The 24,243-nt window shown below is 41.4% G+C and overlaps 2 protein-coding genes across 2 annotated transcripts; one reads left to right on the top strand and one right to left on the bottom strand.

Moving 5' to 3' along the window:
* The first annotated feature begins 1,779 nt into the window (after positions 1-1,779).
* On the top strand, positions 1,780-2,730 carry LOC132654020 (vomeronasal type-1 receptor 54-like). Its single transcript, XM_060383320.1, has one exon. It carries the CDS (start codon positions 1,780-1,782, stop codon positions 2,728-2,730), a length of 951 nt encoding a protein of 316 aa, XP_060239303.1.
* Positions 2,731-22,909: 20,179 nt separating this feature from the next.
* Positions 22,910-23,839, bottom strand: LOC132654019 (vomeronasal type-1 receptor 44-like). The gene has a single exon (XM_060383319.1). The coding sequence runs from the start codon at positions 23,837-23,839 to the stop codon at positions 22,910-22,912; it is 930 nt and encodes a 309-aa protein (XP_060239302.1).
* Positions 23,840-24,243: the final 404 nt, after the last annotated feature.

The following is a 24,243-nucleotide window of genomic DNA, read 5'->3' as shown; positions in this document are numbered from 1 at the left end:
GGCGAGAACTGTACCTGGGGCCTCTGTCAAAGCAGCAGGTTCTCTCCACACCAAGCACCCCATGTTTACAGTCCTTAACTGGCCATCCACCTTAGCTCTCATTTTTTAAAGTTACTTTTCATCTTATGTATTTTGTGGGATGGGGTAGGATGTGTATGTCACAGCACACATCTCGGGGTCAGAGGACCACTCTTTGGAATTGGTTCTTCCCTTCTAGAATGTACCTCATCATGACTGGAGGCCAGCGCTTCTGAACACTGAGGCTCCCTCATTTCTCCTGCTCTGAGCACTTACTTCGCTGGTGCATTAGGTTTGGTAACACGGGCACTTTGCTTTCCCTTCATATCTCACATTTCAGATAAAATAAAACCATCTTATACACTTGATATTCAAATGATAATTATTTATTTACTATATGACTTCATTTTTATATTATTGCATAATTTAGGATTATGATACTTGAATTAAAGTAAATACTTGCATTGCATGAGAAATAACTTTTGAGAAGACACTTCATCAAATCTTCTGGTGTATATCTGAGGCTTTGGCCACCTGAGTCTGAGAAGCATCACTGCTTCCTCAAGGAGGTATGAAATCCTACACACCTGTGCAGCCCATCATTCAGGCTGAATTGGATAATTCTTCTTTCATTAAAACCTTACAATGGGAATGGCCCTCAATCTATTGTAACTATAATTCTTATTAATTGTTTTGCTTTCAAAGGTGGAAAAAGACAAAACTTAGACCACATTCCTGGCAGCCTCTGATAACTGAAAAATTCTCATGGAGGCTTTTGTTTGCTGTGACATCAGCACATATCTCAGATGTAGTTACAATGTGAGATTCACAGAGAAGGCCTAAAATGCTACCAGGATGCTCTGGAAAGGATTGCTTGGGAAGTCTATTGTGTTCAGGCTTACCCTTCTCTGTTTTGGGCTGGGAGAAATGAAACAGTTGTTTTTACATCTGTACTAACTATCCCAAGTCACAAACATAAGGAACCTTCATGAGAATAAAGCCAGCAGCCTACACTTCCAAGAGTTCGCCCTGTACAGGGAACACCGACATTCTTGGTATGTAGACTTCATCTTCTTACACATCTCCCTGACACAGGCAAACAGATGTCATATGTTCTAACCCTGTAGCTCAGCCCCAGACTTCTCAGGGTCACACACAGGATATGGCAGGATTGGGTACGATGTGAAGGAGTCTTGATTCAGGGTTTCCACACCTAATGCTCCCTGCAGAACCACATGAAGAGCACAAGGTCTGAAGTAAATGAGCAGAACAAAGAGACTGGAATAAAATGACTCTGGGCCTGTTTAAGACAAGGGCACAGCTTCATCTGAGGATCTTATTTCTACTTTCTTGCAATCCTCATGGAACTTCACCAAAACCTGCAGAGCTGCTCTGTGTCTGGCAATCAACATGATGCAGATGAAAGACAAGTAAGACATTGCTTTTGCCTCAGGAAACCTCAAATAGGAAACAGTAGGAAAAGAAATATTTTCATGACACATGACAATTGTATTGGTGAGAAAGCTTCTATCTGGATGGGGCATATAAGTGTCGGAACAATGGAGAGAGTGGGCATCGCTTCTGGGCACTTTGAGATGAAGGCAATCTTAAGGGGTATAAGGCAGAGCTGTGAAATAAACATCTTTCTAAGGAGAGTGGAGCTGCCATTGTCTGCAGCTGATGAGCAAGGCTAGACTGGTGTTAAGGAATCTTCTTGCTGTTCTCCCCTCACAGTTGCTACCTGCTTCTTTCAGCCTTAAAATGAACAAAATCAACAAACTGTCAGGTAACACCAAGGTAAGAAACACCATTTATGCTGGAGCTGGGATTGGGCTCTCAGGCAACAGCTTCCTTCTTCTCTTCCACATCCTCATGTTTATTCGTGGGCAGAGGCCCAGACTCACTGATCTGCCCATCAGTCTCTTGGCCCTAATCCACATACTGATGCTGGTAGTCGTCGTGAGTTTAGTAGCTTCAGACATTTTTATGCCAGGGAAGAGATGGAGTGACTCCACATGCAAATTTGTTATGTTCTTGTACAGGTCTTTTAGGAGCCTCTCTCTTTGTGCCACTAGCCTGCTCAGCATCCTCCAGGACATCACCCTCAGTCCCAGAAGTTCCCATCTAGCAAAGTTCAAATGTAAATCTCCACACCACATGCTAGGTTGCCTTCTTTTCCTGAGTATCTTTTATTCATCCATTAGCAGTCCCCTTATAACATACATAACTACAATGCCTAATCTGACCTCATCTGGTTTTACATACCTCAGTCAATCTTGCTGTGTTGTGCCCATGAGCTACTCTGTCCATCACACATTTTTTATATTATTGACCTCCAGGGATGTCATCTTTGTAGGTCTTATGACCCTCTCCAGTGGGTACATGGTGATTTTCCTATGCAGACATAAGAACCAGTCCCAGCTTCTCCACAGTGCCAGCCTTTCCCTCAGACGATCTGGAGAACAAAGAGCCACACGGACCATGCTGTGCCTCATGAGTTTCTTTATGGTGATGTACACCTTGGACAGTGTCATCTCCTACCTAAGAAGTATAGATGATGATCTGATTTTGTTTTGTGTCCATATTCTCACAGTCCATGGCTATGCCACAGTCAGCCCTGTTTTGGTTCTCAGTACTGAAAAGCACATAATTAACATTTTTAGATCCATGTATGGAAGGATGGTAGACATCATATTACTTGGGTATAGGTAAGATTCCTTAAGATGAGCCGGAATTCTGGCATTAGAGCTATGAATTGCACTGTAGTTTACATGAGCTTCAGGTTAAATGAAATTACAGAGTTGTCTTTTTGCTGTTGTTAAACCTATTTCTTATGAGATGCGTGGATGTTATACATAAAAGACAAACTACATGCCAGATACATAAGTCTTTTGTACTTCCCAGTGTGTCTTTTGGGGAGACATAAAGTGACTGTCCTGTTACGGTCTGGATTATCCACAGAACTTTATAATACGTGACAGCTTATGATAGTCTTCATTTATTCAAATCCCTCAGCTATCTCTGTTTTGCCAAATGAGGTTTGTAAACACATTATAATTATCAAGTAACCAGAAATGTTCAAATCACTTAGCTTACACACACACACTCAGAGTGAGAGACAGAGACACAGAGAGACAGAGACAAAGACAGACATAGAATCTATGTATAAAACGCAGTCCTGATGATGGATAAACAGAGTTCAGCTTCTCTGCACTGGACTGTTACTCCAGCTTTAAAAGAGAAGGAGATTCTGGACATGGTCCCACACAGATTGGCATGAAGCCACTGTACTGACTGCAATGAGAGTCTAGTCAGAACAAATTCTGTGGACTACTGGGAGCAGGACGAGCTTGGAAACTTTCTAGGAGTGGAAACAAAAGCAGACTCTCATCCTCAGCTCAGGAGGGAAGGCCATGGGCGTCTTGCTGGGTGGAGGCAGACTGTAAAAATGTAATCAATGCCAAGCAGTATGCTGAAGATGGGAAATTCTTGTGTTGTGTGTGCTGTACCAAAATAAAAATGTGTTCAGTTACCTTAACCAAGCAGTGAAGTATATTTTCCCTGAAATAATAAAGTGAAAAATGGGGATGGAGAGATGGTTCAGGAGTTAAGAACACTGGCTGTCCTTGCAGAGGACCAAAGTTCAATTCCCAGCCTCTAGATGAAGACTCACAACTGTTAGTAACTCCAGTTCAAGAGGATCTCATGGTTTCTGATCCTGCAGGTATCAGGCATGCATTCATGCACAGAAAATAAAAATAAATAAAACTACTAAAGCAAAAAAATTTTAAAAATGAAAAAAATTGTCAAAATATGATTTTTCAAGTTTTAAAACATGACAGATTTTTTTGAACAATGAGGGTTTTCTCAGAGTCCTCATCTTTTTAAAAATTCTTCATTCATTTTACTTTATTTAATTTGTATCCCCCCATGTGGGTCCCTCCCTCCTCCTTTCCCAATCCCCATAGTCCTCATGTTAATCTCAGGTCCTCAGAGCAAGCAGAGGAGTTCATCTGTAAGACCTGGAGTATCACTACTCAGGATCTCAGGATGGCACCCTTCCCAGGAACTCTCACAGACCACAGCTCAATGCCAAAGCAAGAGGTTTTATTGCTATCGAGATAGGGTCGCCCCTCCAAAGACAGGAGACGACCCTGAACATGCATAGCACAGTGTTTTTATACCTGAAAATCAGATCACTCTGCTCTATAGTTTACAGATGGTTGTAGATAGTTTACAGCTGGTTGCTTCTCAGAACAGTGCACCCCGCCCTTCAAAGAGCTCTCTGCACATGGCTTCAATTCAAATACTCACAGTTGTTTCTCATTCCCAGGTGGCCCCTCATACCTTTGAGATCCAGGTTGCATCCCAGCCTGTGTTCAGACTTTGAGCAATCTTCAGGCCTGCCAGCCTTGGCTACAGTGAAGTAAGGCCAGCCTGGGCTATATTATAACCTTCCCCAAAAGCAACAGAATTTAATTTGAAAAAGCTCTCAGCCTCCTCTCAGCTCCAGTGCTATTGTAATGCCAAGTTAATGGGAACCTCAGAGACGAAACAAGGCAATAGCAAGAGAGCTTTATTAAGAGAACACTCAAACTCAGGAAGCAAGTCTCACTGATGCAGCAGTAGAGAAGTGAGACCTTGAACCCTGAGTGAGCAGGGTTTTTAAAGGGAAAGTCTGTGATCAGGGGGTTTCCATGAGAAAAACAGGAGGTCACATGTTTCTAGAACAGCAAATGGGGGACCTATGCCTTGACATTACAGGATTAGGTAAAAGAGGGCTGAGGTGACCTCTGATTCACAATTGCCTAAGGCGTATGCCTCTCTGAGGCACAATTGCCTAAGACTTACGATCACAATGGCTATTCTTTTAATCTATATCTGAAACATGGGGAGAATTTTCCCACATGATTCTCAACCAATTCTCATTGATTATTGCCAGGGAGATTGTCTCTATTTTCTATGAAGTATTTATTCTGTGATATTTCCTGAAAGCTGTTGCTAGGAGAGTTAACTTTGTTTTCTGCCAGGTGCACATTTTGTGATATTTCCAGGTACCTGAATTCAGCTTCAGGTTAAGATGGCTCTTTATTTCAAAAATGGAGTTATACTCAGGCTAAGTATATCCAGGCTAACTTAAACTCTTTATTTTTCCCTTGCAAGCCTTCCCTTCCAGAAGGATTTTCTTTTCTTGTCAAATTTGTTGGATGTTCTGTAGGCCTCATGTATTCTTATTGGCTTCTCCTTTAACTTGGGGAAATTTTCTTCCATGATTTTGTTGAAAATATTTTCTGGTCCTTGGAGAAGGCAGTCTTCTTTTTCCTCTATTCCTATTATTCTTAGGTTTTGTCCTTTCATTTTATCTTTGATTTCTTGGATGGTCTGTGTCAAGAATTTTTTGGATTTAACATTTTCTTTGACAGATACATCGATTTCTTCCATTTTATCTTATACACCCGAGATTCTTTCTTCCGTGTCTTGTAGTCTGTTGTTTATGCTTACCTCTGTAGTTCCTGTTTTCTTCCCTAAATTCTTCCTCTCCATTATTTCCTCCATTTGTGTTTTCTTTAATTTTTCCAGTTCTATCTTCAGGTCTTGATTTGTTTGGTTTACTTCCTTCACCTGTCTGATTGTATTTTCTTCTTTTTCTTTTAGTTCCTTCAACTCTGTTTCTTTTACTTCTTTCAATGATTTAATTATTTCTTCTCTAAAGGCTGCAAACTGTTTGGCTGCATCTTCCCATATTTCTTCATGGATGGCCATAATCTGCTTGTCTTTAACTTCCTCCCTTTCTTTATGGATAGCCATGATCTGTTTGGTTTTATCTTCCTATAATTCTTTTCGTATTTTATTTGTTTCCTCTATTATCCTCTTCATTAGCATAGATGTAAGGTCATCTTCTTGATTTTCTATTATGCTGGGTTGTCCAGGGCTGCTCGCCCCTGGATGGCTGGGTTCTGGAGATGCCGTATTCCTCTGTCTTTTGTTGGTTGAGCTTTTACGCTGACCTCTACCCATTGGGCTGTATTAGGTGTTGGCTGTTAGTTTCTGTGCTTCCTGGAGTCCTGATGTAGGGAGAATCCCCTTGGCATGAAGATGATTTTCCTGAAGGAGTCCTCCTCTGCTTTTTGGTTATGGTCACTGTATGGCCAGTGTTTCTCAGGAATTGCCACTGCTCACCTCAGGTGTATAGCCCTGAGTAGTAGCTGAGGTCTTTGTTGGGCAGGGGGGCTCTCCTCTTACCTATATAAGTGCTCAAGACAGCTGCTCCACTGCTGGGTTTCCCGTTATAAATTTAGTGAGCTGCTGCTATTGTTACAGTTTTCCAGGTACAGTCCTCTTGAAGAACCTGCTGATTCCCTAGCTGTGGGGTTTTCTCCCAACAGGGAAACTCAGTCTGTTATCCTGGGGCACACAATTCTGTCCAGGAAAGTAAGAGGGGCGCCCAGCAAGTCTCTGGGCCAGAGGCTGAGTGCTCTGCTCGGGGCCTGGAGAATGTGCACCTGGGTTGAGTTGGCACCTCGGGGCGCCACTTTGGTCTGGAGGCTGGGTGCCTCAGTCTGGACCAGAAGCTGTGTGTCCCTTTCTGGGATGTCGGCTGCAGGCACCACTCTGGTCTGGACGCTGTGGGTGCAGCCCTTTTGAAGGACTGTTATGCCAGGTTCACGGGACCCTCAGAGACCACCAGGAGATTACTCGATGGAATTTCAAGAGAGCTTTATTACGAGAGCGATTGAACTCGGGACCCAAGTCTCACTGGCGCAGCAGTAGAGAAGTGGGACCCCAAGCTCTGAGTGAACAGGATTTTTAAAGGGAAAGTCTGTGAGCAGGGGGTTTCCATGGCAGGAAGCAGGGGGGCACAAGCCTTGGCGTTACAGAATTGGGTGAAGTTTAGCAGAGCGGGGTGACCTTTTCTGAGGCATATAATCACAATGGCTAAGGCATATAATCACAATGGCTATTTTTCTAAACCATATCTGAAACATTGGGGAGAATTTTCCCACCTGATTTTTAACCGATTCCCATTGATTATTGCCAGAGAGTTTGTCTCTATTTTCTATGAAGCATTTATTCTATTATATTTCCTGCAGGCTGTTGCTAGGAGAGTTAACTTTGTTTTCTGCCAGGTGTACACTCTGTGATATTTCCTGGTACCTGAATTCAGTTCCCAGTCAAAATCTTTATTTCAAAATGGAGTTATATTCTGGCTAAATTAAACTCTTCAGGACCAGGTTTCCTACAGTTTTGTCAGTCTACCTAGGGGAAACTGGTTGATCCTTGGCACAGTATCTGAGGGCTGCTGTAATGGCTCTCTGGCTTTTGTAGGTCTGAGGATGCATCTGTGTGCCCCAGTGCCCTAGGGGTACTCAATAATGGCGGCTGAGCACAACACTCCTGCCTGCAGTAGAAAGCTAGAGCCTAGAGCCTGCGTGAATCCAGAAAGTCTTTTGGTGCTGGGTGTCCTGAGAGTTAGACCTGATGATCCCCCCACTGGGGGTTTCCTCCTGCCAGGGACACCCAGGCTTTGCTTTGGGGACTGCCATTCTGTCTGGGGTGGCGGCGAGTAGAACCCACCAGCACAGATGCCCGCCCGTGGCTCTGCTTTTCTGGCCTTTGGGAGCCTGGGCGTCTGCCTAAAGTGGGTAATTTTCCCGAGACCTTTTCGGGGTGGTGGTATCAGCTGAGTGCTCTGAGATCAGTCCAGCCGTTTCCCTCCCTGTGGGTTTGCACCCAATGGTGAAACTGAGTCTCTGGTGCCCTGGGGCCCACAGTTCTATCTGAGGCGGCGAATCAGGTGAGCAGGCAGGGCTCTATGCAGGCGCCTGGGTCCCCGGCTCTGGCTCTGGCTGGCTCCAGGGGATCCCGTGGAACCTGAGTCTTTTCCAGGGGATGTCTGGGTGACCTAAGGTCGGTCCCAATCCTTTCCTGCTCCGTGGGGTTATCTCTCGACTGGAAAATCCAGTCTGTGATGTTGTGGGCCCACAGTTCAGTCTGGGACAGTGACCAGATCACGCTAGAGTGTAGCTCTGGGCTGGCGACCAAGCACCTGGCGGAACCAGGGTCTCTTCTGTGGTTTACCTGGGTGAGTTAAAGCTGATTGAACCCCCCCACCATGGGGTATCCTCTCATCTGAGGAACACAGTCACGTGTGTTTTATGGCCGCGAGTTCTGCTTGCTGGTCACTGTGCCGATCCTGCTGTGCTGCTGTTCAGAATGAGAGTCCTCCCAGCGCCGCCATCTTGGCTGCCCCTACAATTTTCTTAATTGGTTCAAATCATATGGCTTGGTTTCACTTGGTAAAACTAACAAAATAAATGCCAAAGTCTTTTGTCTTCCCCCAAAGGACTGAGAAATTGTTTCAAGTTCTCTGTTAGAATGCCCACTGTCATTGTCTAAAATACCTGATAAACTTTAAAATATTTCATAACCTGAAACATAACTTTTTAAAACTCGTTTTTGCAATATCAAAATAAGGTACCCTTTTAGAAATGAAGTCACAAAATACAACCATAATTTTAAAAGTCAAAACCAGATTTTATCAATGCAAACAATTCAGTACTTTTAAAATCAATACCAAGTTTATTATTTTGATGTTGGCTGCCAGTAAGAAAAGTTCTTGTAATCAAACACATGGAGGTGCAGTTTTAATATTTTATATAAATGTAGTTTTAAACATTATTATTTTTATAAACCTGGTTTTTAATACAGGACCGAAATTATGTAAAATCTTAATACATTTAATAATCAATAATCAGACATCAAAACATATATAGAACATACTAAACTTATATATTTAAAACAAACAGACAAAACTATAAAACTAATTTTTACTCCCTTTAGCATTAATTTCAAGGGAGGAACATCTTGCTCCCTGTTGAACACTATTTTATGACCATAGAGGCTTGCAACTTTCTTACCTGAGAAGCTGCTGTGGACACTTTAAGAGCCTCTTGTAGGGAAAGTAATCATCAGTATGGCCTTCATCTGTGGTTTCAACTCCTGTAGTGTCTGGGACATTTTTGTGCATTTCTGATATAATATGTCCGCACTCCTCTATGGCAGACAAAACTTTAAAAAGCTGCTGAAATCATCCCAGGTGGGCTGGTGGGTGAAAAGAACAGTTTCAATGAGATCAATCAAATCCCTAGAATTGTCAGAGGACTTGGATTCTGAGTTCTCCAGTCATCTGGTTCCCCGAGGGAGAGGCTGCCAAGGGGCTCTGAGTTTTTGGTGCTGGGCCAGATAGTGGTTCGAACCTGGATAAAGGGCTGGAGCTCGCTGAGGAGTGGGAGGAGGACGGGTTGGAAAAATTATTTCCATGGGAGTCTCATCCTGAAAAATAGCGTAAAAGGGGTGTGAGGGTGACAGGGAAGTGGCTTCTGGTTTTGTAGAGTCTGTGGAAGGAGGATTGTTAGTAGGGGTCAGAAAGGGCTTAATCCATGGAGGTGGATGAATCATTAGGTCTTTCCAGACTACAATATATGGAAATTGGTCTGGGTGCCCACATTTTTGCTGAAAAACACCATTTTCCACTGCAAGGATGGTGGGAAGGTGGAAAGTTCCTTCTGCTGGCTAGCCCACATTAAAGGTGGGCCATTCTGAGCTGCAAAAAGTCATCATTTTTCCTCTCCTCACATCAACTGAAAGACCGTGAATTCTACTCTTAACTTATTCCAAAATGTGTCAGAACCAAGTCAAGGGGTTTGGAAGTATTCTGTCCCATATCATCAGCCAGTCTTTTCATCAAGAGAATTCAGGATAACGCAAAAGAAGTAAGGAGAGCAATTTCAACAAATAGTAAATGACACATACACAAAAAAGAACCAGCCATCCTAGACAAAAAACAAACTAAAGGCAACAACTCACAACCTATACCTGGGCTCATATCTAAAATCACTAAAGCAAGAAGAGCTATGGCTTCAAAGGCAACTGCAAGACCACAAGCAATTAATCACAAAAATACAAAAGTAACTCCTGCCACAACACCAAGAAAAAGAAAATTAATCCTACACAGAAACAAAGTAAAACCAAAAACCTGGCATTTCCTGTACTTCTCTGCCACAGAAGTGCCAGAAAGGCTATGAAAACCAGTCCTCACTCTGGTTTCCCTATCCCAAGACTTCCAGGGAGGCAAAAACTTACAAGGCCAAAAATGTCTTTTTGACCCCTGAGGCCCTGGACCTCAACAGGTCTCTCTTGTCCACTTTTGGGCGCCTCTACATCACATTGAGGCTTTTCAAATCAATGAACAGAAACAAACACTTAAAGCAGGCAGACAACACAAAAGACATTTACCCATGGGGTTAAGTTCTCTGAGTTGGGAGTCCTAGAGGTCCTGAGGCACCTTGGACCAGACCCCAAATGTAATGCCAGGTTCAGGAGATCCTCAGAGCCCTTAGGAGACAACTCAATACAATAGCAAGAGAGCTTTATTATGAGAGCAATTAAACTCTAGACCGAGTCTCACTGATTCAGCAGTAGAGAAGTGGGACCTTGAGCCCTGAGTGAGCAAGGTTTTTTAGGGAAAGTCTGTGATCAGGGAGTTTTCATGACAGCAAACAGGGAAGCACATGTTTCTATGACAGCAAACAGGGGGCATATGCCTTGATGTTACAGGATTAGGTAAAAGTTAGATGGGTGAGGTGACCTTTTCTGAATCACAATTACCTAAGGTATATGTCTCTCTGAGGCACAATTGCCTAAGACATATGATCACAATGGCTATTCTTTTAATCTATATCTGAAACATTGGGGAGAATTTTCCCACCAGATTATCAACCAATTTCCCTTGATTATTGCCAGGGAGATTGTCTCTAATTTCTATGAAGTATTTATTCTATGATATTTCCTAGAGATGGTGCTGGGAGAGTTAACTTTGTTTTCTGCCAGGTGCACATTTTGTGATATTTCCTGGTACCTGAATTCAGATCCCAGTCAAGATGGCTCTTTATTTTAAAATGGAGTTATTCTCAGGCTAACTTTACCCAGGCTAACTTAAACTCTTCACTATGACTTTCTAGGTGGTGTTTATTATGAAGTTAAACTTTGAAACTCAGTATAAATCACACATAAAAGTCACCCAGCTGAAGGGAAATTTTAATCTAGCAACATGGCTACTCTGGCAGGAGATCACATGCGAAGACCTAGTTCTGTGCGATCTGGCTGAAATACAGACACACTCTTAGTACACACTCTTTTTTTTAAACTTTTATTAATTACACTTTATTCACTTTGTATCCCCCCATGAACCCCACCCTCCTCCCCTCCTAATTCCACCTTCTCTCCCCCTTCTTCATGCATGCACCTCCTCAAATCCACTGATAGGGGAGGTCCCCCTCTCCTTCCTTCTGAACTTAGTTTATCAGATCTCATCAGGAGTGGCTGCATTGTTATCTTCTCTGGCCTGGTAAGGCTACTCCCTGCTCAGGAGAAGGTGATCAAAGAGCAGGCCAATCAGTTCATGTCAGAGACAGTCCCTCTAATGATTATTATGGAACCCATTTGGACACTGAACTGCCATGGGCTACATCTGTGCAGTTGTTCTAGTTTATCTCCTTGCATGGTACTTGGTTGGAGTATGAGTATCTGGAAAGACACCTCTGTTCAAATTCTCTGGTTCTGTTGCTCTCCTTGTGGAGCTCCTGTCCTCTCCAGATCTTACTATTTTCTACTTCTGTCATAAGATTCCATGCTCTCTGCCCAACAGTTAGCCATAAGTCTTAGCATCTGCTTTGATAGTCTGCAGGGCAGAGCCTTTCATAGGCCCTCTGTGGCAAACTCCTAACTTTTTTCCTATTTTCTTCTTCTTCTGATGTCCATCCTCTTTGCCTTTTAGGATGGGGATTGAGCATTTTAGTCAGAATCCTACCTCCTGATTAGCTTCTTTATATGTACAGATTTTAGTAGGTTTATCCTATATTATATGTCAATATAAATGAGTATATACCCTGTGTGTCTTTCTGCTTCTGGGACAAATAATTCAGGATGATCCTTTCCAGTTCCCACGATTTAACTGCAAATTTCATAATTTCCTTATTTTTCATTGCTGAGTAATATTCCATTGTGTAGATGTACCACAATTTCGGTATCCATTCTTCAGTTGAGGGACATCTGGGTTGTTTCCAGCTTCTGGCTGTTACAAATAAAGGTGCTAAAACATGATTGAGCATATGTTCTTATTGTGTACTTGATCCTCTTTTGGATATATGCCTAGGAGTGCTATGGCTGGATATGAGGAAGCGCTATTTCTGTTTGTCTGATAAAGCACCAGATGGATTTCCAGAGTGGTTGTACAAGTCTACATTCCCACCAGCAGTGGAGGAGGTTTGCCTTTCTTCTGAACCCCTCCAGAATGTGTTTTCACTTGAGTTTTTAATCATGGCCATTCTGATAGATGTAATTTGAAATCTCAGGGTCATTTTGATTTGCATTCTCCTGATGGGTAATGAGGTTGAGCATTTCTATAAGAGTTTCTCTGCCATTCAATATTCCTCTACAGAGAATTCTGTTTAGCTCTGTTCCCCATTCTTTAATTGGATTACTTGGTTTTTGCTTTTCAGCTTTTTTAGTTCTTTATATATACTGGATATTAGCCATCTGTCAGGTAAAGGGTTGGTGAAGATTCTTTCCCAATCCGTAGGCAGTCATTTTGTTTTGGTGACAGTGTCCTTTGCTTTACAGAAGCTTTTCAGTTTCATGAGGTCCCATTTATTGATTGTTGCTCTCAGAGCCCGTGTTGTTGGTGTTCTGTTCAGGAAATTGTCTCCTCTATTAATGAGTTCTAGGGTCCTCCCCACTTTTTCTTCTAACCGATTTAATGTGTCTCTTTTCATGTTGAGGTTTTTGATCCACTTGGACTTTAATTTTGTGCTGGGTGATAAGTATTGATTTATTTGCATTTTTCTACATGTAAACATCCACTTAGACCAGCACCATTTGTTGAATATGCTATCTTTTTTCCATTGTATGGTTTTGTCATCTTTGTCAAAGATCAGTTGTCCATAAGTGTCTGGGATTATTTCTGAGTCTTCAGTTTTGTTCCCTTGATCCACCATTGTGTTTCTATGCCAGTACCATGCAGTTTTTCTAGCTGTTGCTCTATAGTACAGCTTGAGATCAGGGATGGACATGCCTCCAGAAGATCTTTTATTGTAGAGGATTGTTTTAGCAATTCTGCGTTCCTTGTTATTCCATATGAAGTTGAGAATTTTTCTTTCAAGGTCTGTAAAGAATTGTGTTGGTAATTTGATGGGAATTGCATTGAATCTGTAGATGGCTTTTGGTAAGATGGCCATTTTTACTATGTTAATCCTGCCAAGCCATGAGCTTGGGAGATCTTTCCATTTTCTGATGTCTTCTTCTAATTCTTTCTTCAGAGACATGAAATTTTTTCATACAGATCTTTGACTTGCTTGGTTAGGGTTACACCAAGGTACTTTATGTCATTTGTGGCTATAGTGAAGGGTGTTGTTTCCATAATTTCTTTCTCAGCCCTTTTGTCTTTTGTATACATGAGGGCTACTGATTTTTTTGAGTTAATTTTGTATATGGCCACTTTGCTGAAGGTGTTTATCAGCTATAGGAGTTCCCTGGTAGAATTTCGGGGGTCACTCAGGTATACTATCATATCATCTGCAAATAGTGATACTTTCACTTCTTCTTTTCCAATTTGTATCCCCTTGATCTCCTTCAACTGTCTTATTGCTCTATCAAGGACTTCCAAAACTATGTTAAAGAGATATGGAGAGAGTGGACAGCCTTGCCTTGTCCCTGATTTCAGTGGGATTGCTTTAAGTTTCTCTCTGTTTAGCTTGATGTTGGCTCTAGGCTTGCTGTATATTGCCTTTACTATGTTTAAATATGTGCCTTGTATCTCTGATTCTCTCCAGTACTTTAAATATGAATGGATGTTGAATTTTGTCAAATGACTTTTAAGCATCTAAGGAGGTTATATGTGTTTCTTTTTTCTTTCAGTTTGTTATTTTGGTCGATCACATTGATGGATTTCCGTATATTGGACCACCCCTGCATACCTGGGATGAAGCTTACTTGGTCATAGTGGATGATATCTTTGATGTGTTCTTGTATTCAGTTTGCAAGTATCTTGTTGAGTGTTTTTGCATCAATGTTCATAATGGAGATTGGCCTGAAATTCTCTCTTTTTTCGGGGGTCTTTGTGAGGTTTAGGTACCAAGGTGACTGTGGCTTCATAGAATGAGTTGGGTAGTGTTCTTTCTGTTTCTATTTCGTGGAATAGTTTGAAGAGAATTGGAATCAACTCTTCTTTGAAGGTCTGGTAGAATTCTGTGCTGAAACTGTCTGGTCCTGGTCTTTTTTTGGACGGGAGACTTTCGATGACTATTTCTATTTCTTTAGGGGATATAGGACTATTTAATTGATTTATCTGCTCTTGATTCAGCTTTGGTAAGTGGAATGGATCAAGAAAATTGTCCATTTCATTTAGATTTTCAAATTTTGTGGCATATACACTTTTGAAGTAAGTCCTAATAATTGTTTGGATTTCCTTGGTGTCTCTATTTATGTCCTCCTTTTTATATTTGATTTTATCGATTTGGATGGTGTCTCTCTGCCTTTTAGTTAGCTTGGCTAAGGGTTTGTCTATGTTGTTGATTTTCTCAAAGAACTAGCTCTTGGTTTCATTGATTCTTTGAATTGTTTTATGTGTTTCTAATTGATTGATTTCAGCCCTGAGTTTATTTCCAGCCATCTACTCCTTTTCGGTGTGTCTGCTTCTTTTTCTACGGTTTTAGGTGAGCTATTAAGTTGCTTGAATGAGCTGTCTGGAATTTATTCTTGAAGGCACTTAGTGCTATGAACTTTCCTCTTAGCACTGCTTTCATTGTGTCCCACAAGTTTGGGTATGTTTTGCCTTCATTTTCATCGAATTCTAGGAAGTCTTAAATTTCTTTCTTCATTTCTTCCCTGACCCAGCTGTCATTGAGTAGCAAGTAGTTCGGTTTCCATGTGTGTGTAGGCTTTTTGCTATTTCTGTTGGTGTTGCAGTCCAGTTTTATTCCACAGTGATCAGATAAGATACAAGGGATTATTTCATTCTTCTTGTATCTCTTGAGGCTTGCTTTGTGACCAACCATATGGTCTATTTTGGAGAAGGTTCCATGAGGTGCTGAGAAGAAGGTAAATTCTTTTGTGTTTGGTGTAAGGCTCTGCAAATGTCTGTTAGGTCCATTTAATTCATGACCTCTGTTAGAGACATTGTTTCTTTGTTTAATTTCTGTTTTGTTGACCTGTCCTTTGTTGAGAGTGGGATGTTGAAGTCTCCCACTATTAATGTGTGGGGATCTATGTGTGGTTTAAGTTTTAACAATGTTTCTTTTACAAATGTGGGTGCCCTTGTATTAGGGACATAGATGTTCAGGATTGTGATGTCTTCCTGGTGGAATTTTTCTCTTGATGAGTATGAAGTGTCCTAACCCATCTCCTTTGATGAATTTTGGTTGAAAATCTATTTTATCAGATATTAGAATGACTACTCCTGCTTGATTCTTCAGTTCATTTGCTTAGAAAGCCATCTTCCAGCTCTTTACACTCAGGTAATATCTATCTTTGTGACTTAGGTGTGTTTCTTGTATACAACAGATTGCTGTGTCTTGTTTACACATTCATTCTGATATTCTATGTCTTTTTATTGGAAAATTGAGTCCATTGATGATGAGAGAGATTAATGACCAATGGCTGTTAGATCTTTTGATTCTGATGTTGGCTGTGGTCATAAGTTTGTGTGCTTGGTTGCTTTCTGTTTACTGTAATGTGGTTAATTATTTTCTGTGTTTTCTTGAAAGTAGCTAGTATTCTTGGGTTGCATTTTTCCTTCTAGTGTCTTCTGTAACACTGGATTTGTGTGTAGGTATTTTTCAATTTGTTTTTGTCATTGAATATCATTTTGTTCTCTGTCCATGAGGACTGAGAGTTTTGCTGGGTATAGTAGCCTGGGCTAACATCTGTGTTCCCTTAGGGCCTGCATGATATTCATCCAGGCCCTTCTGGCTTTCATAGTCTCAGTTGAGAAGTCAGGTGTGATTTGGATGAGCTTGCCACTATATATTACTTAGCATTTTTCCCTTGCACCTTTTAGTGTTTTTCTTTGTTCTGAATTCTTACTGCTTTGATTATCATGTGGCAGGAGGATTTTCTTTTCTGGTCTAATATAGTGGGTGTTCTGTAGGCCTCTTGTATTCTTATTGGCCTCTCCTTTAAGTTTGGGAAATTTTCTTTAATGATTTGGTTGAAAATATTCTCTGGGACTTGGAGGAGGGAATCTTCTTTTTCCTCTATTCCTATTATTTTTAGGTTTTGTGTTTTTATGTTGTCTTGAATTTCTTGGACCGTCTGTGTCCAGGATTTTTTAGATTTAACGTTTTTTTTTTTTTTGACAGATACATCTATTTCTTCTATTGTATCTTCCACACCTGAGAATCTTTCTTCCATCTCTTGTAGTCTATTGCTTATGCCAACCTCTGTAGTTCTTGTTTGCTTCCCTAATTTCTTTCTCTCCACATTTTTTTCCATTTGTGTTTTCTTTATTTTTTTTCAATTCTATCTACAGATCTTCAGCCTTTTTTTATTTCTTTCACCTATCTGACTGTGTATTTTCCTGATTTTCCTTCAATTCCTTCAGCTGTTTGTTTGAACAATCCTCTGTTTCTTTAATTTGTTTCAGTGATTTAAGTATTTCCTTTCTAAATACCTCAAACTGTTTGGCTGCAACTTCCTGTATTTCTTTACAGATGGCCATAATCTCTTTTTCTTTATCTTCCTTTATTTCTTTACAGATGACTGTAAGCTGTTTGAATTTATCTGCCTCTAGGTCTTTACGCATTTTATTTGTTTCCTGTGTTATCCTCTTCATGAGCATAGAGGTTATGTCATCTTCTTGAATTTCAGTTAGGCTGGGGTGTCCAGGGCTACTTGCCACTGGATAACTGGGTACTGGAGATGTCATATTGGTCTGTCTTTTGTTGGTTGAGCTTTTACACTGGCCTCTACCCATTGGGCTATCTTGGGTGTTGGGTGTTAGTTTCTGGTGATTCCTGGAATCCTGTATTGGAGAGAATCCCCTTGGCAGGAAGATGGTTTTTCCTGAAGGAAGCCTCCTCAGCTTTTTTGGGTTTGGTCACTGTATGGCCGGTGTTGTATGGGACTTGCCAGAGCTCACCTCAGGCATACAGACCTGAGTGGTAACTATGGTCCTTATTAGTGGAGAGGGCTCTTCTCTTACCCTGAGAATTCCTGGAGACAATGCCCTGCTTCTGGGTTTCTTGCTGTAAATTTATTGAGCTGCTGCTTTAACCTGGGTGTCCCTTGGTTTAGTCATTTTTTTAGGGATAGCTGGTTGACACTTGGAGCATCTAGGGATTGATCTCAGGGATCCCAGGCTTCTGTAAATTTGAGGGTGGGGCTATGGGCCCCAGTACCAAAGTGGTAATCTGTGGCAGGTGATTACTGCTCTCCTGGCAGCAGCAGGCTAGTTGATGCACAGCAGGTCCATGGGTTGGGCCAGTCTGTGGGACCTTACCGGGGATATACTGGGGGGCCTAAGTCTCCCCCGTTTGCTTCCTTCCCTGTTGGGGATTTCTCCCGACAGGGACTCCAAGTCTCTGGTGCTCTGTGGCGCACAGTTCTGTCTGTGAAAAACTGTTGGCACACAGCAGGTTTCTGGACTCGTGGCACGCCTGCCCACTGGTCTGTGGGACCTTTTCTAGGGATATACTGTGTGGCCTAAGTCTGTCCCTGTTTGCTTTCTTCCCTGTGGGGTTTTCTCCTGAAAGAGACTCCCAGAATCTGGTGCCCTGGGGCACACAACTCTGTCTGTGACAGAGAGCTGGGTGTACAGCAGTCTCTGGGCTCTACGTGCTCTCTGCTAGAGCCCAGTTCATTAATGGTGGCTCGCACCTGCCATTCTGCAAGACCTTTTACAGGGAAAGATTGGGTGACCCAAGGCCAATCCTGTTTCCTTTCTTCCTTGTGGGTTTTGCTCCCGACTGGGACTCCCAGTCTCTGGTGTTTTTGTGATAGTTACCCATTTTAAATTTAACCTTAAGAAAATACAGCCTAAACAAAGAGATGAGGTAAAACTCAATCTTGTACTCAATTATAATCTTTAGCATAACTTTTAATCTGCTCTTTTCAAGCTAAAATCAAGGCAAAACTTTTAATTAAACATAATTTATAAAGGGGCTAGCAAGTCTTATTTATCATATTGTATTAAAACTTAACAGCAAAAAATTAAACGACAAAAGTTTTATTTAGCATTAAACAGAGAACTAAACTTAGCCTGCAACCCTCAAAAAATGGACTATTCTGGCCATACCAAATCTATAGGCCAGAAAGAAACACTATTAAATCATTTATTTAGGTACTATCCATCAGGCATATATTTTATATAGTGGTTAACAGTGATCTGAATATAACCCTGCTTAACCCTGGGCTAACATGGAACTGTTGTCCTTTTTGTCCTGTAAAAGAGCATAAGCAAACGTTTTGCATTGAAGAATCTCCAGCCTTTTAAAATGAAGAACAACATATTTTATAGGTTTTTTACATGATATATTGTAATAACTACAATTTTTTAATTGGTTAAAACAGAATTGCTTGGTTTTACTTTTTAAAATTAATAAAATAAATAACCAAGGTCTTTTGACCTCCCCCAAAGGGTTGAGAAACTATTTTTAAGTTTTTTGTTAGACTGTCCAAGGATTACCATTTTAAAATAACCAATAAATTTTAAAATGTTTTATAGAATTTAAGTCTAATGGTCCAGGACGAAACTCAGAGGTGTTGATTTGCACTGTCTCATGTCCAAAAATATTAATATCATCAGTCACATTTAAGTCCACAGTTTATCGTCATTTTAAGTCCACAGATATACATATACACACATAGAAACATATACACACATAGATTCCCGAAGGAGCAGAGCCCCCTTAGCCCTCTCTTCACAAAGAATAAGGTCCCACCGACCCTCTCTTTTTGTCCTGAAAAAAGTGTAGCAGTTACAGGTCTTTTCCCGGGAACTGGGGCATCCCCCAGATTCCCTTGACCAGAATGGAAACTCTCCAATTTTTCCAGATCTCGCAAGCAAACCGAAACCAGAAACCAAAACAGACAGCTGGCAGATAAAAACAATAACAGTGACAAAGACAAGAACAACTGTGGTACCTACTTTTTAAACATTTGCATATTTTTTAAACCTGTTTTTGTAATATTAAAACAAAACATCCTCCTTAGGAGTGAATTTATAGAGCATAACCATGATTTCAAAAGTCAGAACTAGATGTAAATTTCAGAATTTATCAGTGCACACAATTTAAACTTTAAAACTAGAAGTGGCTCCATCCCTCTGGCCCATGTCCAAGAGCCAACACTGAATGAAGCTCCTGGGAGAAGAGATGAGAGGAGGATGGTGGCAGGGTGAACTGCTGCTCAGCTCAGCAGCTGGTAGAGGCTGGTCTTAGGCTGATTCGGAGGGTGTGAGCATTCCCATCCACCCAGTTCTCTGCAAGTCATCCAAGCCTAGCTCCTGGTAGGGGAGAGGGAAGGAGGCATGTAGTGTCCCCGATTTTCCTGCTCACTGAGCTACGGCCCTGTGTTCTGTCCCTGCCAGACTGGGGGCCTTTTTTCTTTGTTAGGGTTAGAGAGAGGTGGGTGCAGGAGGCCATTCTGAATTATGAGACTTGGCAACTTTATTTTTCCCTTCTGACTCTGTTTTATACTCATTTTCTAGGGCTTGTCTCCTAAATTATTTTCTGCTGTCAAATTACACAAATCTGTTTGAGCTCCTTTATGAACATTTGAAATGACCTTAGAAGTACTTTTTTCTGCCTGTTTGGCTGCTCTAATTTTTAAAGTAACTCTTTGGCTTGTGAGATTCCTTTTTGTTTACCTTTACTCCTTGTGTCTTGAAGGACTGCTTGAGACCCTGTAAGAATAAGTCATGCTTGCTCAATTTTTGTCCAATAATTCGTCATTTTGACTTACCTCAATGGATCAAACTCACAGATGGGCAGTCCCATGGAGATCTCAATGCATAACCTTCAATCACTTCCCATGTGGAAGCACCAGATCCTATGTAGGAGTGTGGGTACACAAAGAAGGACATTCAATTTGATTCCCGTGCCTCAACCCCCTGTTGGGCGCCAAGTATGTCCCGTCCAGTAGTAGTTCAATGCGATCCTAAGGAGGGGTGAAAAGAATGTGGTGGGAAAGAGACACAAGGAGGGAGAGCAAGTCTATAATCTGATCCAACTCTCACATATTTGAAAAATTTCACACAACTTTATAGGGAGAAGGCAGGAAGGGAAAATGTGTTAGCAAAATAGTTCACAAAACATAACTGGGTGATTAATGATGATGCAGAATACGACAAGAATGTTTACTAAAAGAGATACTACAAGAATGTCAGCTAAGATGTCTCAAATTTTCTAGCCTGACAAACAGAAATAAAGAGTGCAATGGAAAGAAGAAAACCTTCTGCAGACCTAGTGCATGCTGGGTGACTCTGGCACTGAGGGTGCACTACATCCAGGGAGGAGAAAAAGTTTCCTCCTCTACAACATGGACTCAGCCTACCAAACTCCTAATGCTGAGAAAATGTGTGCAGAGCATGGTTTATGTCAGGGCTGAGCAGTACCTGTCCACCCTGTGTTTATGAATCCATGGGCTTGATTTTGCCACCATCATACAGCTCACCTTTACCATGGGATCAGCACATTCGTTTATGCTCTTCACCCACTGTGAAGAAGTAAGATTAATCCTTTCCTGTGCACATTTCCTTTTGTTTAATTTGGAATTTTTTTTCTGAGTCAGCGTTTCTCTGTGTAGCCCTAGTTGTCCTGGAACCTGATTTGAAGTCTAGGCTGACCTTGAACTCAGAGAATCTCCTGTTTCTGCCATCTGAGTGCTATGATTAAATGCATGCGCCTCCACCACCCATCTTATATTGGATTTTAAAATAATATTTTATTCTTATAATTATTTTTTGCTTTGTGACTGTTGTGTGCTAGTCTGGACTCATCCTGTAGCTCAGGCTGGCCTTGAACTCACTATCCTCCTGTTTTGATTTCATGGTTATAGACTTGAGCCACCAGGGAAACGTCTGCTCATGGGTTTATACAACTTACAGTTGTGTGGTTTATTTCTTCTCCTCCATGTCCTTGGTGTGTGAAATGTTCTCTCATGTTACTTAGTTAAATTCCATTCTTTTTGATAATTTACAGCCTGTCTGAGGCTCTAGGTCTCACTCAGAGTGTAGACAGAACATGGAACAGATCTTCTCTGATCTTTCTTTTTCCACTAACCAGTTTTCAGTTATTTCTTCAGATTATATGTAAGTGTCAACACTGAAATTACTCGATTCTGGGTGTGAGTGGGGTTCATGCTTGTGACATATCCTCACACTGAGTGACAGATAACAGTTTTACTGTGGGAAGTAAGTCTCTAAGTGTGTGTTCTGCACTGTAAAGTATGCCTATGAGTGGGTTCAGCTGTGTGAAGTCTTCCTGTGAGTGTGCTCAGCTGTGTGACTTGTGTGACTGAGTCCGTGTTCTCTCAAATGAAGTGTGCTCTGGGCAGGTATCTGATTAGTCTCAATTAAGCAGGCATGCTGCAAGCCCTCAGGTCCCTGGAGTATATCAATAGTGCAGCTGAGTAACTATCTGTGACTAGTTTCCTACTTAAATTTGGATTTTTTGAGCCCAGATAAAGCACTTTGTCTATGGTCTCTATTCCTTGGACACATCTAAGCTCTGTCTTTCATAAGTAACTCATCAAGATTGTGCAGTGTGTCTGACTGGCATGGCAGACATTCGAGGTGTTCTTCATGTTCTGACTAGCATTCCTTAACAAGGGGAGGCCATGACCTGATCCCACATCCTGACACTTCTAGACAGTGGCTGTTTCTACTTTGACTGTTTTAAATCAGGCCATAGGACCACCATTATGCAAATGACAGGATGCTTCTCTGCATATCATTTTGGCTCTGTGTATGTGTGTGTGTGTGTGTTCTGCATCCTGTGATAATTTATTCTCAAAACAGTGTTTCCTTGTATATTTTTCCAAATATAAACAACTGAGGCAATGATTTATTGAAAATGTCATATTTAAAGTAATGGGCTGTGCCAGAGAGATGGCTCAGCACATATGCAAACTGTTTTCTAAAAGACTCAAGTTCAATTACCAACACTCTCCCTTGGGAGGCACACAACTGCCTATAAGTCTAGCTCTAAGAGTAATTGACATTTCTGGCCTCCAGGATGACCTGCACTCAAGTACACACACACACACACACACACACACACACACACACACATACACACACACAAACACACACACAGACACAAACACAGACACAAACACATACACACACAGTTAAAAGTTAAATCATTTTTTAAAAAAATTAAAAGTAATCTGGGCATGAGGGCACATGCCTTTGATCCCGGCACTCAGGGAGGCAGAAGCAGGTAGATCTCTGTGAGTATGAGGTCAGCCTGATCTACAAAGCAAGCCCAGGATAGCCAGGGCTACATGGAGAAACCCTGCCACAAATTCCAAAATAAATAAATAAATAAATAAATAAATAAAAAGTAATGTGCTAAAAAAGACAGATGAGAGCCATTTCACAGACCTCCTTTGAAAACCCATTGAGAAAGATAAACTTCATGTGATATCTGAGTGGGAATGCAGTTTAATATTGTTTTATATACTTGCCATCCACACACAGAGTAAACAGATGGAATGTTAAAAGGATGTTTTCACATATCAGTTTAAGCCACAGAATGTTCCTACTATGTCATGATATGATGGCAACATATTGGATTGTATTAAGGAGTGTACAATTTTACCCATCATTGATTAATCAGATATTTAATTTCCTGTCCCACAGTGACCTTAAAAATTTAGTTATACGCTTTTCAGTGCAAATAAACACAAGAGGACTGACTGTGGCATAGCCATGGGACACAAGAATCTGGATATAGTAAAACAGAGAGCCATCTTTGAACTTCATTCTTGTGTGGAAGATAACACTGTCCAAAATGTAGAGAACCACAAAGAAGCTCATGAGCAGCAGGATGGTCCGGGTGGCCCTTCGCTCTGGGGATGCTTTTGGAGAAAGTTTGGTGCTGTGAAGATGCCGGGCCTGCTTCATGTGTCTGTATAAAAGAGTCACCATGTACCCGCTGGAGAACACCATGAGACTGATAAGAAAGGCTTCCCTGAAGACCACCAGTGTGGAAAATGTGTTTTGTCTGGAGTAACTCAGTGGGAGAAGTGAGCAAGACTGAGTAACATACATAAAATTATCTGAGGTCGAATTGGGGATGGCACTTATTGATACCAGGAGGTAACTGCTAAAAGACATGTAGAGAACACAAAGAAAAAGGGTGCAGGAGATGTCAGGGGCAAATTTATGTTTAAACTTGTCTAAGCAGCAGCTTCTAGGGCTGAGGATGATGGTCCAGAGGACATTCAGCAGACAGGCAGCACAAAGGGAGAGGCCCCTCAAGAACCTGTGCAGATAGATAAGGGATTGGCATGTGGTGGGGTCCCACCTCCCCTGAGACATAAACATGTCTGCAGCTATGAGTCCCATAGTTAGCAGCATCAGTAGTTGGGTCAGGGTCAAGAATCCAATGGCGAGATCAATGAGCTTAGGCCTGTGCGCACCAATGAGCATACAGAGATGGAAGACGAAAAGGATGCTGTTGGCTGAGATCCCAACACTTATTTCAGAGAACAAGGTGATTTTAATGTTTGTGTTAGTGTGGAGTATGCTGGCTTTATTCATTGTATGTGTGTTTATTTGAAGTACCAAAAATCTGAGGAGAAAAGAGAAAACTCTTCATTACAAATACTGGTAATGAAGCATTACCCCCCAACACTGAGATGGCAACAAGATGTCAATTCATCCCAATTCCACCTCATCCAAAAAGAACTCAGCTCCATCTCAGACTCCCTTGAGGCCATCCCCATAGTCCCCATTGTCCCCACTGTCCTGATGCTTCCCATGCAAAACTGAACTGTGCAGACCATTGTAGGCCTGTCTCAAAATACAAACTTTCTTGTACATTAAACATTTCCACAAGTTATAAAAAATTAACCTCTCCTGATCCACATGTTTCATTTATTCAGGGGTAATAGCTGCATCTCACTTGATTGTCAGACCCACGTGCACAGGGTCATTTATCTCAC

The sequence above is a fragment of the Meriones unguiculatus genome, chromosome 5 (genome assembly GCF_030254825.1).
Source record: "Meriones unguiculatus strain TT.TT164.6M chromosome 5, Bangor_MerUng_6.1, whole genome shotgun sequence".
NCBI classification, from domain to species: Eukaryota; Metazoa; Chordata; class Mammalia; order Rodentia; family Muridae; genus Meriones; species Meriones unguiculatus.
This window is presented reverse-complemented; position numbering and strand designations above follow the sequence as displayed.